General features: G+C 34.2%; 2 protein-coding genes across 2 annotated transcripts; one reads left to right on the top strand and one right to left on the bottom strand.

Moving 5' to 3' along the window:
* Window positions 1-2,420: 2,420 nt before the first annotated feature.
* Window positions 2,421-7,692, bottom strand: LOC133202415 (uncharacterized). The gene is made up of 4 exons (XM_061338232.1): window positions 7,355-7,692; window positions 3,388-3,430; window positions 3,083-3,151; window positions 2,421-2,797 (listed from the first exon to the last, which is right to left on the bottom strand). Exons 1-4 carry the CDS (start codon window positions 7,682-7,684, stop codon window positions 2,421-2,423), a joined length of 819 nt encoding a protein of 272 aa, XP_061194216.1. The 5' UTR covers window positions 7,685-7,692.
* Window positions 7,693-12,426: 4,734 nt separating this feature from the next.
* LOC133202963 (uncharacterized) lies at window positions 12,427-15,954 on the top strand. Its single transcript, XM_061338815.1, has one exon. The coding sequence runs from the start codon at window positions 12,427-12,429 to the stop codon at window positions 15,952-15,954; it is 3,528 nt and encodes a 1,175-aa protein (XP_061194799.1).

The following is a 15,954-nucleotide window of genomic DNA, read 5'->3' as shown; positions in this document are numbered from 1 at the left end:
TAACACAGGTTAATACAGGTCAAGGCCATAGGGTTTAGAAATGTAATAAATATTCAGATAAACACATAATTCTGTTTGTTTATTGTTATACATCCTTTAAGAATTTTTCACTAGTATTGAGACACCACAACTTGCTGGTTGAGGGCTGCAAATATAGACCTGTACTTTTGAGCAGTGAGAGGTCTTTTCTTGTCCCAGCATATACTGCAACAAGGGAATTTGGTTTCATTGGAAGAACCGGTTTCCATGTCCTTCAGTGGGATTTGTACCTATGACTTAAGGAACAAGTCCTTACCCCACTACTCTAGAGCAAATGCTTTGACCACTGCGCCAAGCGGGCAATCACATTATTGTTATACTAGATGTAAATCAAGGCGAAGGGATAATTGTGACATGGGGATGTATAACAACCCTGCATCAAGTTCAATTTTTGACCACTATAAAATAACTTCCAAAGATTATATTATCCTAGGGTTCATTATGCTCAGAGTATATGACATAAATTGGATATATAAAATTCTAAAATACAATTTTTTTTTTAGAAAAGTACAAGGTTATAGTTTCAAGAGGTCATATCTAGCATGTACAGGTGATTGTGGCTTAGATGATGATTCTATACCATAAGTTATCATGTGACTACGACGTTTTAAATCAATGTGTTTCTTTGGTGGTGGATGAAATATTTTCTTAACATAACAATTACTATCGGTCATTTACTATATTTCCATAAGATTCAGGACATGAAAATTTGTCTACGAATAGACATCACCCTATTAGTTCCTTCTAGTTGAAATAAGGAATCACCATACTGGGTTTTAAAGTGCCTAATATTTTACTTAAGATAAATGCAAATTGACCAATAAATACTGGTATGAGAAGTACATTTATGCATGTGTAGTTTTTTATTTAAATAATTAGAAAAAAGAAAATGGTCTACATAATCACGTATATATATATATTCTGGTCTCCTTTATGCATTATATATACTTGGTCTACTTTAACCCTTCGGGATCCTCATAAAATATATACATGTCTACCTTAAACCTCCAATGTATTTACAAAATATTAAGGAGACCAGAAATGTCGTATATTTTTCAGGAAGCAACATTTAGGGCTGAGGGGGTAAAATTTTCATTATTGAAGCCTATTAGAATAAATTTGGGTGAAAGTGTGAATCAGAATGTCTCAAATAAAAGAAATGAAAAATGTCTACTTAATGCCTCAAAATAAGTGCGGTCTACTTTATGCCAAAGTCCACCTTATATATATATATATATATATATATATATATATATATATATATATATATATATATATATATATATATATATATATATAATTTTGGATTATTGGCTGTGCTTTCTTTGAATATAAATCTTATAAGAATGGGCTATTTTGCAAACTTTTTGGGGGGAGGGGATAATGACCTCATTCATGACGTCATACATCTTGAAATTCTAAGACTATAGAGACAACATTACTCCACGTTTTCAAAGAATAAACATGTATCCTGGTAGTTTTCATAGGTTCTTTTGGTGAACCTCATTCTTAACATATGCATCCCTTTACTACTCTGTACACATTTGAAAGTCTGCATGATTTATCAATTTCTTGCCCAAAATTCTAATATTTTCAACACTCAAATCCGATGAATAAAATGCTATCTCTTGACACGCTCTCTTTTTAAGAGATCCTCTATACACCAAATGAAAATATTTTTTTCTGAACATTGGGAAATAAATTATATTGTATAAAGCTGTAAATATTGAGCTTATCCATGTGATTTGGGACGCGTGGGATTTACTCCCAGGCAAAACGTTAAAAAAAAACATTGGAGTATTGAGGAGCAGAAATCAATGTTAATTTATTAAATTCAGTTGGGAAAATACATGTACATGGAAGTAAAGTTTTCTGTGGATTTATTTTCGTCTTTTAAAAGTTAAGAAAGCTTGAATTTATTACATATAGGGTGATTTTCTGTAGATTATTCAAATAGGGTGATTTTCTGTAGATTTTTCAATTTCAACTTATTCTAATTTAGACCAAAAGACGGATTACTCAAATGATCTGGGTCCCATTTTATAACAGAACTTTTTTTTACTACAGTGTTTATACAAATTATCATTATTTCAGAAGCATTTAATTAAGGTTCATATAACCCCTCTGTTCACTCATATAAAATGTTGCTTTAATGCTTATATGATTTTCCAAAAGATATGTATTTTATAAGCAAAGTGCACACAATTTTAGCATAGCTTGTTGGGCAAAATTGGACAAAAAAAGAAGACATTTTAACTTGACAACAAGGAATAACAGAATTCACCCCATTATTAGTGTTATCTCTCTTATCAGAGTATCAGTAAACCTTAATGAGAGAAGAGATCTCATATTAAAGGCATTCTTTATTAATTAAAATTGACTCATAATTTAAAAATGCCAAAAACACTCGACCGTGGGTTATTATAGATAATCTTTGCATTGCTGACTGCAACATGAATACTATCTCCAGTCTTCATTGGGATCAAAATTGGTCCCACTTGACTTGAGGTGTAACTGAATCGTCGCAGCGTGAACTTGTTCAGATGCACGAGTTCTTTTCCATTTTTAAAGAGTGAAAGCATTGCTGACTTTGTTCGGTCCAGAGTGCTCTCCCCTGTGTAACTGTCAAATTGTATATAACTGTAGACTACATAAATTCCATCACTTGGGACAATTAGTTTGCCATACTCCATCATGTCTTCGTATTTTATGCCCCCGTTTATGTAGGATGATCCATTCACTTGGGACCAGTGCAATCCTGAAAATAAAAAGATTGATGAAAGTTAAAAGTCTGGTTTGTCCCTGTGACCCAACCATTAATTGGAGCATACACATTCCAGTAAAAATGACTAACGTACTTGATAGTGTCCGAGAGTACTATCAATTATTGAAAAGATGGTTCATGCACACGACTGAACTTCTCTACATCAGCGCTCATATCTTTGAACCAATGCCTCACAAAAGGGTGACACCCCCCCCCCTTTCCAAACAAACACGCACTAAACACTTTTTAAAAAAGATAGTGAAACTTGATAAATCAAACCTGACTCGTCTTTGTGATATCTATCTGGGTTGATATACAGGAGTGCCCCAATAGAACTGTTATCACCTGCTGAAATTCCAAATGAAAATTGAATTCTTAAATTCAACGTCTATATTCTTACAGAAACTGATTGAAGTCACTATTCTAATATGACTCTCTTTATTCACGATTCAGAACAAGATATGAAATGAAATCACGAACTTCAAAAATAGTTCATAAAAGTTTGGATTTTGGTAATTTTGCAATAGTGTGTACGTTATACTTTTAATTAAATTTCTACAATAGATTACATATTTAATTGTTACCTTTTGATCGACATGCCTGTAACAGATGTCCCGTGTTTGGTACCTTAAAATTAAAGATTAAATCACATCAATGGTCCAATTAACTTTAAATACTTCGTGTTCCTTATCAAGTTCAAGTTCAATTTATTCACTCAAACCAATTAATGGTATATGAGGTTCTATGTACAATATATACAAAAACAATATACAAGATACACGTGAAATCGCGGAAATACATTCAAATTATAAAGTAACAAAAAATAGAAATAATAATAATAATAATAATTATGGAGGACAGACTTGTTCATATACCCTATCTCTGTAGTTGCAGTTTGATTAATACCTTGGAGTCAGCAGTTGACAACAATTCTGAGAATTTTGTAGAAATTTGGTCTATTACAATATTTACTAGGTAGATACCTTTTTTCTGCATTCTGAGAAAAATTGACATTCTAAAATATAGTGATACTCATCTGCTATTTGTCCATTATTACAGATATTACAAAGTCTATCATTTTTGGGAATTCCAAACCATCTCCCAGTCTCAACTGGGAGACGATGATTTGCTGTTCTTAATTTAATTAGAATTGTTCTAAATTTTTTAGGTAGTAAGTCTAAATATTTTTCAAATCCAAATTCTGTTTTGAAGATACTATACATATGACCTTTAGATGAATCGCGCATATCACTTTGCCATTTCTGTATGTACTGATCTTTAAGACGTTGTTCAACTATAATGTTTAGCCATTTTATATTTAAAAAGGCCTGTTCATTCCATATATTTGAGAAGCCACAAGTATCAAGTATATTCTTAATACATAAAATCCAAGGGTTCTTATGACTTCCTGAACAAAACTGTTCAAATAAATTCTTATATTTAACATAAACAATCTTATTTTCAGGGCTTACCAGTAATTTTGCCCAATGGGATATCATTCTTATCTACACCGTTATATACAAAGGGAATCGACCCGTTTCGCCATATACCATATATATAACTAGAAGTACTACTTTTCAGATTAAAAATATATTTCAAAAATTTGAGATGAACGCGTTCAATTATTTCAATGTTCTCAAAACCCCATATCTCACATTCATACAAAAGTACTGGTGTGACCACTTTATCGAACAAATCAAGCTGGCAATCTACTCGTGAATTAAATTGTCTAATTTTTCGTATAACACCATACATGGCTTTTTGAGCTTGCTCACATAAATGCTTTTTAGCCTTACAAAATAGTATACCTAGGTATTTAAATTCGTTCACAATTTCAATAACAGAATTATTGTAGTAGAATACATTTTTTACAGATGGACCTTTCGAAAAAATCATAATTTTTGTTTTGTCTATATTGACATTCAGTTTCCATTGTAAACAATACGAATGAAACTCATTAAGAGCGTGTTGCAAACCCTCAGCAGACTCAGACATCATAACTGTATCGTCAGCATAGAACAAAATAAATAATTTAAAATACAGCCAAAATTGGTTTTCTACAGTGTTTGAACTGCTTGCATTTAAGGATAGCCCATGCACATTTTTACTAGTGAGAAATTCTTCTAAATCATTAATATACATAGAAAACAAGAGAGGCGATAAATTTTCTCCTTGGCGTACACCAATGTTACAGTTGTAAAATTCAGATGAAAAACCATTCATAGTCACAAGGGACTTAACTCCATTATACATACACATTTATTTGACATATTTGGACCATTTAAAATTTTCCAGTAGTCTCGAGTATTTGTAGAGCGTAGTGATTTCAAGTTTTTTGTCATGCCTTTTCTATAATCTTTTATACATGAATCCAGTATCTTTTTATAGCTTTTGCTTTCTAATTGAAGATTAGCTTTATTTTCTAAACAAGAATTTTTACTATTTAATCGCTTTGCTAAATGATATCGTCAGCATAGAACAAAATAAATAATTTAAAATACAGCCAAAATTGGTTTTCTACAGTGTTTGAACTGCTTGCATTTAAGGATAGCCCATGCACATTTTTACTAGTGAGAAATTCTTCTAAATCATTAATATACATAGAAAACAAGAGAGGCGATAAATTTTCTCCTTGGCGTACACCAATGTTACAGTTGTAAAATTCAGATGAAAAAACCATTCATAGTCACATGGGACTTAACTCCATTATACATATTTTTTATAAATGTAAAACATTTACCACTAATGCCATTATTTAACAATTTGTACCAAAGCCCATTTCTCCACACCGTGTCGAATGCCTGTTTAAAGTCAACAAAAGCACAGAAAAGTTTCTTTTTGAAAGACATAACCATGTTTGCAAGAAAATGTAAAGTCAGTATATTATCTAAGGTCGAATACCCTTTCCTGAAGCCAGTTTGACTTTCACTTATAAGGTTTAAATTCTCTACATAGCATTCCAAACGTTTACATAAAATGGAGGTAAAAAGCTTACCAAGACAACTTAAAAGTGTTATTGGACGATAATTTTCAGGATTTGTTGGGTCTCCATAATTTATTTTTGAAAATCGGTTTGACAGTACCTGTGAGCCATTCGTCTGGAATGACTCCACTATCAAAAATCAAATTAAACATTTTTTTGTATACAGACAAAAATATAGATACTGTTGATGAAATATGTTCGTTTAACAATTGATCGTAGCCTGCGGCCTTATTATTTTTCATTTTTTTTACTGCAAATAAAATTTCTTCCTCACTAATCTCAAAGTTCAAAAAATCATCACGTTCATGGCTGTCTGTTGAGAACCTTAAAGTGTCACCATCTTCTATGTCATTATCATAACCTTCATTGATGCCCTTAAGAAAATCAAACATAGCATTAATATCAACAGCACATTTATTTGACATATTTGGACCATTTAAAATTTTCCAGTAATCTCGAGTATTTGTAGAGCGTAGTGATTTCAAGTTTTTTGTCATGCCTTTTCTATAATCTTTTATACATGAATCCAGTATCTTTTTATAGCTTTTGCTTTCTAATTGAAGATTAGCTTTATTTTCTAAACAAGAATTTTTACTATTTAATCCCTTTGCTAAATGATATTTCTTTCTAGCCGTTTTGTACTCTTTATTGAACCAGGGTTTATCGCATTTGTTTTTACAATTATTTTTCTTAAAATTTCGACTGAACCCAAATGTTGATTTAGCTGTGTTTAAAAATATATCACATAGCTTATTAGTAACATCATTTATAGTGTCTTTACTAATGTTGCTTGTTTCCGTACGACTGGTCAAAATATCTAACTCATTTTCTATGTCCTTGACCTTAGTTATATTCACATTCTCTTAAAAATGTTTTGCTTGCTCTGGTGACCATAGTTTTACACGTGACTGATTTTCAACAATACCTTCACACCTGTGTTCTGTAAAAAAGGCTGGTAAGATAGAAAATGAAACAGGATTATGTACGTCCGAATACAAGTTACAGAAGTCAGTGATATCAAAATCTTGAATAATTTCAAACATAGGTGCTGTGGCAACCACAACCACATCAAAGATTGGGTCTAAGGCTTACATAATACATATGTGAATTAATCAAGTATTTCATTTGAGGTTGACTTGAAATATTTTCTGTTAATTTAAACAAAATTATTATGATGCTATACATGGTTGGAATATTTTCATTTAGCAGGTTTTGCAGCTTGTGTTCAACTGTATAAACTCGAAATTTTAAATGCTCTATATATACATGTACTTTGTGCAGCCCAGGTGTCGTAAATCATGCGTATAATATTTGTAACCAAGCCCGTCTGCAAGAACAATTTTGAACAAGCTAAGTCTGCTTCCTTTTAAAGATGCGCTCGTCCGTACATTAAAATCATCTATCTACATTTACAAGTAAAACGCTGTCGTTTACTAATTTTTATTTGAAAATTGAAATCAAACTACACGTCGTGTACTTATTCTAATTTTCAAATATAAATTAGAAAACGACAACGTCTATCTAAAATACAGCAAAAAACCATTCATTCTTTTGAATTTTATACAAACCTGAAGTCGGACGTTGGTAGTGATTCTCTTACAACATACAGTGGAGTTGTTCCCAATTTGATATTTCATTGTGTCAACATCCTCGGCTTTCATCATGGGGGAACAAGGTGAACACGAAAAGAACACGTCCTCCTGTGTTGCCGAAAGTTCGCTTCCCGGGGGGTCATTCCTCTTGTCACAACCCCTAACTATCTGAAAGGCGACCAAGAAAGTTATTGCTCCGAGGAAGAACACGTTTGCGAAGGCAGAGATGACAAATAATTTTTTGCTGCATTTATTTTCATTTTTTGATTCATCTTCACCACTCTGTGCTTTATGGTATTCATCCATCACGTCGAAGACAACTTGTAAAATTAAATCGGTGTAGAGGACTTTAATAGTTGTTTATTTGATGCATGCAGGTATCGATTACGCAGACACCTGCATGCACCGAATAATCAACATTAAAAAAATGACTTCTTTTGTTTCGAAAAAGCCAATGCAGAATAATAATGCAAATGCCATGATGTGATCAATAATTTGAGCGGTGCTTGGCAGCCATTTGTTTTATAAATTGATAATAAATTCAGCTTTGTCCAATTTATTGTGAATTTTGTCCACTTTATTTTGAATTCTTATTTAAAATGAAATAAAGTATATTATATTCTATTCTATGTAGGTACAGTAGAACTAGATATGGACATGTATATCGTATGATAATGGACCTCAGAGCCCCACCCCCCCCCCCCTCTGATTTTTTTAACGCCATCTGGAATGTCATCATTTGTGTCAGGGACAGAAATAGCAACTTTTCATGCACTTTCCTCTCGGTGTTGCACAATATACGGATAATGCTAGCTGTACATAATACCGTTTAGCGGGAATTTTTAGCGGGGTGCTAACTTTGGCTTATTTTAGCGGTTTTGAAGTAGCCCGCTAAATTTGCACCCTTGCGTATAAGTACAGAATGCAAGAAAAATAATTTGATCAGTCTGTTGTTAAAAAATAATATATCTTTCATCTGGTGTTGGTTTTTATTCAAACTTTTCCTAAATGGGTATTCAAACGTATATTGATCGTACTTGAAACTTATCTAGAAAATGAGCTTCATCTGTTGTATTCTGTAAAGAATCTGGGGGGATAAGACGAGCCAGGTGCCCATGCCCATTTTTCGGCTATGCAAGAACATTTATTGGAAAAAATCTCTCAATTGTTCGAATTTACTTAAGCATTTTAATGTTTACCGTAGTTTTCAAAATGATATTTATATTCTAAACAAGCTAAACAGTTGACTTTCATTTACTGTCACAAATGTCTAACATGGGTAAGGACTTCTATTAATTAATCTGCATATTGAGTTTTTACACTTATTGTGGAGATATTATAAAAATGTTAACATCGTATATAATGATAATGGTGATCTAGAAGCGCTTTTATTTAAAATAAATAAAACGGGAATAAAAGTATTCAAATATCTATTATAATTTTTATCCGGCATTTTAAATAATTTACTGTAAATAAGTTCATTACTACATGTATATATTTTATTTCCAGTGAAAAATATGTTATTCCTATAGACATTTTTTATAAAGTAAAACAAAATTAAAACCAAAAAATCAAAAAAAAAAAAAAAAAAAAAAAAAAAAAAAAAAAAAAAAAATCAGAGCATGACTCGAACACTTTCCTCAATAAACGTCCCTTTAAAGAGCTCATCGCTACCCACTAGACCACGGAGTCACACTAACATTTCCAATTAAATAGCATACAGTTCTCTATATTTAGCAAGCGTTTTTGGACTTAGAATTTTTTAAGACCACGGTGAAAATTTAAGTAAGTTAACTTAATTTTTTATGTAGAGTGGGTCTTCATACCAAATTTTTGCAAGTGTAAAAAGCAACATCTTTCCATTGCCTTTCATTAATCGTTCTCAAAAAAATGGTACGATGACCCACTCTATTTAAAAAATGTAGTTATATCATCCAATTTATGTCAGTTTCTTTGAAAATTGAGCGTGATGCTATTTTGTTGTGTTAATCAGAATCATTTTCGCTGTTACAGTATTCAGGTTTTGTCAAATTTATATGCAAATGGTAATAAGCATTACATTAATTCAACAAAAAGTGAAATTTTTGTAAAATGAATTTATTGATTTTTTATCGATCGTTATGTAGGCATATGGCTCGGCTTATCCCCCCAGTTTCTTTGCAGAAGGCATGAAATCTTTTCCGTATTCATTTTCTATTTTCACACATTCATTCCATATACGTCTCTTCGGTCTGCATAATCACGTATTTAATGGAGCAATCAAGTATGATCAGAGTGGGTATCCATTATGCAATACTAGAGGCCCCTGACTATCTTTTCTTTCCAGTCCTGCACAAATGACACCGTTTTCAAATACACGAATATCGTGTTCTCCAAAGCCACTTGGTACACATCAACTCAGTTTTTATACAGGGGTGCAAGTGACCTTGATTCATGAAACAACACTCTTATGTTCACCTAACAAACTCCCAAATCCCCCCCCCCCCCCCGAAAATAAAATGTTTCCTAAAATCAGCAATAATCGAGGAGAGCAGACATGGTCTCTTATTTTGAGTTCAATTTTATTTATTTATTCTTATATGGAAGTAGTGTAAAAACCAGAGTTCTGGCGCAGATACCTTATAATGGGCTCCTCACGGCTCCTTTGAGGAGCCGATGACGTCATAAATAACCATTGAAACAAACACACCCCCTTAACTCATGAATGATTTTAAACAAACCATCATTGAAAAAAATCAATAACAAAAGATATTATTGATCTTAATTAAAACAATGCAATTAGAGAGTATCAAAGAATATAACAAAGAGAATGGATTAAACAGATTTTTAATCAATAGATTATTAAAATGACTGTTTCATTAAGAATCGGAAATTCCACAACGTCATGGAATAAATTACAGTCATTGTTGAAGGAAACAAAAGAGACAATCTCGTTCAGATGAGACCCCTAAAATCGATTTAAAGGGATCACACGGGTCTTTTGTTGGTCCCTATTGGGGTTTTTCCATGACTCAACGCATGATCTTCATCGTACTTTCAATAATAAGGACATTAAATGCATTATTGGTTTCGAATGAGGATCGTACTGAATGAAGCATTTTAATAGAGCATCAGTCGACCGGAAAATTACAGGTAGAAACATGTCTCAACGAATATAGGCATTTAAATTCTACCGTGATTTTTGTTTACCTGTAATGCCTTCAATCAAGAAAAGATTGAAAGAAGTACACAATGGGGCAATAAAAAAGACATTTAAAAAGTAAACCAGTCGACCAAAACATTACAGGTAGGAACATGTTTTAAAGCACGGTGTTTTTTAAATGTCTAATACATTCACCTCTTTGATAAACTCAGGGAAAAACTGCGATACATAATATTCATCTACGCCTTCATTAATAATCTATAAACACATTGTTATTAATAATTTCTGTCAGATCCTAATATGTTGCACTTAACTACGAAACGAGTATGAAATTGTCAAGTAGATAGTTCTACTTTTCATCATTAAGACTGTTTTCTATATTAGCGTTTTGGTGAAATAGCAGTTTATAATGAAATATAACAGGGAAAATAGTTTGGAAGGACTGAATATTCGCAAGATACAATATTTTTCATCATAGCTGAGATATAGGGCTTGTTCCAGAGCAATCTATTTATAAACCCTTTGGAATTTCCAAATGGAAAAATACTCATTCCAATGGAAAATTACTCAAATGATGACGGTTGAAATGATGTCATGATAACGTAACCAATCAGATTAATTGTTATTCCAGAATCACCATGGAGATCTACATACAGTATAAAATGAAGTGATCTTACGCTTTCAAATTAATTTCATTACAACTGCCCAAAGAAAACACTTAGGAGAATACATTCCTTTTTGAAATCACTGACGGGGAATGTACATAGTGCTTTTGATTTCTTTAAGGGGAAATAGCATACCTTCTTAAGGATTTCATAAGGTAAGAGCTTTTTCTTGGACCATTGTTTATTTCAAATGTTATCAAACAGAACTATTTTAATTCTTGTTCTGTACATATTATTATTATGTTAAGGAAGAGCAGCCAGTGTTGATTTCCTTGTTTAACACTTCATCCCTATTATTTTGGTTTTCCAACTGAGTAGTCAATTTTACTACGAGTTTTTGTCATACTTCAGACCCCAATTAAAGGATTCAGTCTCGTTTTACACAAGAATGACTTTGGATCACCTTAGAGAAATGCTCATGGTCTTGTTCGTTTGTGATAAAATAAAAGAAGAAAACCCTCAATATTTTCAAATATATTGATATATATTTTTTAAAGTTTTAAACGAAATGATGTATGACAACATATCGCCCTGCATGATATTTTTGTTCGTTTTATTTTGTATAGAAAATTATTACAAATCTCTATAGTTAAGCAGTTTAAAGAGTTCACACATGGATGAGTTCACATATGTTTATACTTTAATTCACGTCAAAGCTTGTTCACGATACATTTGTGCACTGTTCCCCGAGAATGATAATAATGCACTTAAAAAGCATCTTTCACGATCGAGTAAACATTTTTACTATCTTTCTTTGCAACGAAATCGGAATCCGTCATATCGCGTCGATTTTATTTCATAAAATGACTGATAAAACATTTTTGGGTGGTTATTACAGGAAACCATGGCTGCTGAAAAAGTTCAATGTGAAGACTGTGGAAAGATATTCACTCGTAGGTCCAATTTGCTGCGGCATCAGAGAACCACACACGTATTAGAGTCCTTTCGTTGCCAGATATGCCCCAAGCGATTCAGCAGGAGGGATAACTTTGAACGCCATATAAGACAGCATCAAGGAAAAACACAATCACATGATATTAGTACGTCTCGTGTCAGATCCTTAAATACAGGAAGCATCAATGCCAATGAAGGAATATCAAACGCTAATATCCAAAATCAAGTGGGAAGCGGTGACTCGTTAAATACCGATAACCTTCAAGGTAAAGTAGCTTAGATTTGCTTTAAGATTTGGTGTATCAAAATGTTTTCACTCATGACTTGACAATTAGAGCGGCATCTCAATGAAAGAAGAAAAACTTTTTTTCACAGATCCTCAAAATGGTGATACAGACGATGCTAAAGACGACTGTATCACAGAGGAAGAAGCCATTAAGGGAAATTTGAAGAAAATATTCTTGGAAGCTATAGACAAGAGCAAATACGACCCCATGACCTTTTTGAAGACCAAAGAGGAGACAATACGATCTCTTCTGCAAAAAGAACTTGCTCAAAGAAAAAGGATGAAATTTTACCTCACTTTGCAAGTTCGTTTCACGAAGACCCGAGGGAATCAAGAGGAGCACGCCGAACCCCATTTCCATGGACGCTGTCATATTGTGCTTAAAAAAGAAGACATTGAACAGGCCCTACGAGATAGCATTATGAAAATTATTAACTCTTTCTTAGAATACCAAAGGGAAGGAAGTAATTGGGCATTGGATGAAGTCATCGGGCTCAATATTCACGTCGTCAACTACAGCCCAATAAAAGGTTCCAGCTACATTCCATTACCTGCCAAATTGGCTCATAAAAAAGCTATCGTTAACTTACAAAATACGGACCAAAAATGTTTCATGTGGTCGGTGTTATCTTCTCTTTACCCTGCAACAAAAGACCCTCAGCGGGTTATAAATTATGTACAACATGTGGATAGACTCGATTTTACAGACATTCCGTTCCCGGTTCGAATAGGAGACATTCCTAAATTTGAGAAAAAGAACAACATCTCTGTGAACGTGTTTGGGTATGAAAAAAGTGAACTTTATCCCCTTCATCTCACTAAAGAAAGAGGGTTAAAACATGTTGATCTCCTTGTAATTTCCAAAGGGTCAAAGCATCACTACTGTTGGATCAAAAATTTCAACAGATTGATGGGAGATCAAAACGGAGATAATAACCAATATTTCTATTGTCATTACTGTCTCCATGGTTTTACAAAAGAAAGTCTTCTCAAGAAACATGTCCCTAACTGCCAAGTACATGGTGCTCAGCGGACCGAAATGCCAACCGAGGAGGACAAATGGCTGAAGTATACAGATGTATCTAAGCAACTCAAAGTTCCGTTTGTGATCTATGCTGACTTTGAGAGTGTTCTACAGAGGCATTATGGATGTCAACGGTATCCCAGCAAGTCCTCTACCATCAAGTTGGCTCGTCACATACCGTCTGGTTTTACTTACAAAGTTGTAGGTATTTCACCAGACACCGTTGAAAATCACGTGACGTATCGTGGCCCTGATGCCGTTGACAAGTTTATTGAGCACATGGTCAATGTGGAAGAACGCCTCGTGAATGCTCTTAAGAACCCAAAGCCGATGCATTTGTCCGACGAAGAACTTGCTGCTTTCCGATCAGCCACTTATTGTTGCATTTGTAGCCAAGTTCTGGGGGATGACATTGTTCGTGATCACTGTCATGTGACGGGGAAATTCCGGGGTGCTGCTCATAGCAACTGTAATCTTAACTTAAGACTGAGAGAAAGAATCCCAGTATTCTTTCATAACCTCAAAGGTTATGATGCACATCACATTATGACCGCCATCGGCAAAATCAAGCATAAAAAGATTAGCTGCATCCCCCAGAATCACGAGAAGTACATTTCATTTTCGCTGGGGAAACTAGACTTCGTAGACACATTTCAATTTTTGTCAACTTCCCTTGACAAACTCTCTGCCAATCTCGGAAAAGAAGGCATCCATAAGTTTCCTCATCTACGAGCTTACGTTGCCTCCTCTCATCCTGGAAATGAGCAATCAAAACTTCAGTTGCTCAATAGAAAAGGAGTTTATCCGTATCGATACATGAACTCCTTTAAAAGATTTCAAGAGTCGACACTTCCACCCCAACGGGCTTTCTACAATGATCTAGACGGAAAGACCGTGTCTGATAAAGACTATTTACATGCACAGTGGGTTTGGGACGTCTTTCAAATTAAAAATTTAGGACAATACCACGATCTGTACATGGAGACAGACGTGCATCTTCTGGCAGACGTGTTTGAAAATTTCCGAAGTCTTTGTCTTGAAATGTACGGTCTCGATGCGGCTCATTTTTACACGGCCCCGGGATTAGCTTGGCAGGCCGCTCTGAAAATGACGGGTGTGGAGCTCGAGTTATTAACCGATCCAGACATGCATCTTTTCGTGGAAAAGGGGCTCAGAGGTGGTATTGCTATGATTTCTAAAAGGCACGCGAAAGCCAATAATCCCTATCTAAACGACTACGATCCGCATCAACCTTCAAACTATCTGATGTACTTAGATGCCAACAATCTCTACGGGTGGGCCATGAGTCAACATCTACCAACTCATGATTTTTGTTGGCTAACCTCTGATGAGAGAGAGACGATCGACGTCAATTCTGTCTCTATGGAGGGGGACACTGGCTATATCTTTGAAGTAGATCTGAAATATCCCTCGGAATTGCATGACTGCCACAGTGACTATCCGTTAGCTCCCGAATCATTTAAAATAAAACCAGAGATGCTTTCACCATATCAGAAAGACCTTTTGACTAGGCTTGGAATGAAAGAAGGCTCTGCTACCAAATTAGTCCCAAACCTTTTTGATAAAGAGAAATATGTCGTCCACTACAGAAATTTGCAACTCTACTTGGCTTTGGGAATGAGACTGACCAAAATTCATCGGGTACTGTCTTTCAAACAAAGTCCTTGGCTGAAAGCTTATATCGATTTCAATACAACAATGCGAAAAGGGGCCAAAAACGAGTTTGAGAAAGATTTTTTCAAACTCATGAATAACAGTGTTTTCGGGAAGACCATGGAAAATCTGCGGAAAAGGGTGGACATTCAACTCGTTCACCAGAAGAAAAGACTCTTAAAGCTTTCGGCTAAACCTGGGTTTAAATCCTTCAAGATCTTCAATGCAGATCTTGCTTCTGTAGAGCTTACCAAACAAAAATTGGTCCTCAATAGACCAAATTATGTGGGATTTTCCATTTTGGAACTTTCCAAAGTCTTGATGTACGATTTCCACTATAATTACATCAAGGAAAAGTATGGCGATCGCGCTACTCTCTGCTTTACAGACACAGACTCTTTGTGTTACGACATATCCACCGAGGATGTGTATGTAGACATGAAGGAGAGTCAGTATTGCTTTGATTTCAGTGATTACCCTGAAACACATTTTCTTCATAGCAATGTCAACAAAAAGGTCTTAGGTAAAATGAAGGATGAATGTCAAGGTCATACCATGCGAGAATCCGTAGGTCTAAAGCCCAAGATGTACAGTTTCATTTACGAAAAGAAAATAGTTCAAAACGAGAACGAATTTATTTGTCAAGAAGAAAAGAAAAGAGCCAAGGGCGTGAAAAAGGCAGTCGTGCAATCGAGCATACAACACGAAAACTATAAAAATTGTCTTTTAAAAAAAGAGTTTCAGATGGAGTCGATGGTGACGTTCAGATCATTTAACCACCAAATATACACTGTTGTTCTAAATAAAACCAGTCTGAGCCCCTTTGACGATAAGAGACACATTCTTAAGGACGGTATTCACACCTTAGCTCATGGTCATTATAAGACTTAA

The sequence above is a fragment of the Saccostrea echinata genome, unplaced genomic scaffold (assembly GCF_033153115.1).
Source record: "Saccostrea echinata isolate AGI-Se365-2 ecotype Australia unplaced genomic scaffold, CSIRO_AGI_Sech_v1 ptg000047l, whole genome shotgun sequence".
In the NCBI taxonomy this organism is placed as follows: Eukaryota; Metazoa; Mollusca; class Bivalvia; order Ostreida; family Ostreidae; genus Saccostrea; species Saccostrea echinata.
This window is presented reverse-complemented; position numbering and strand designations above follow the sequence as displayed.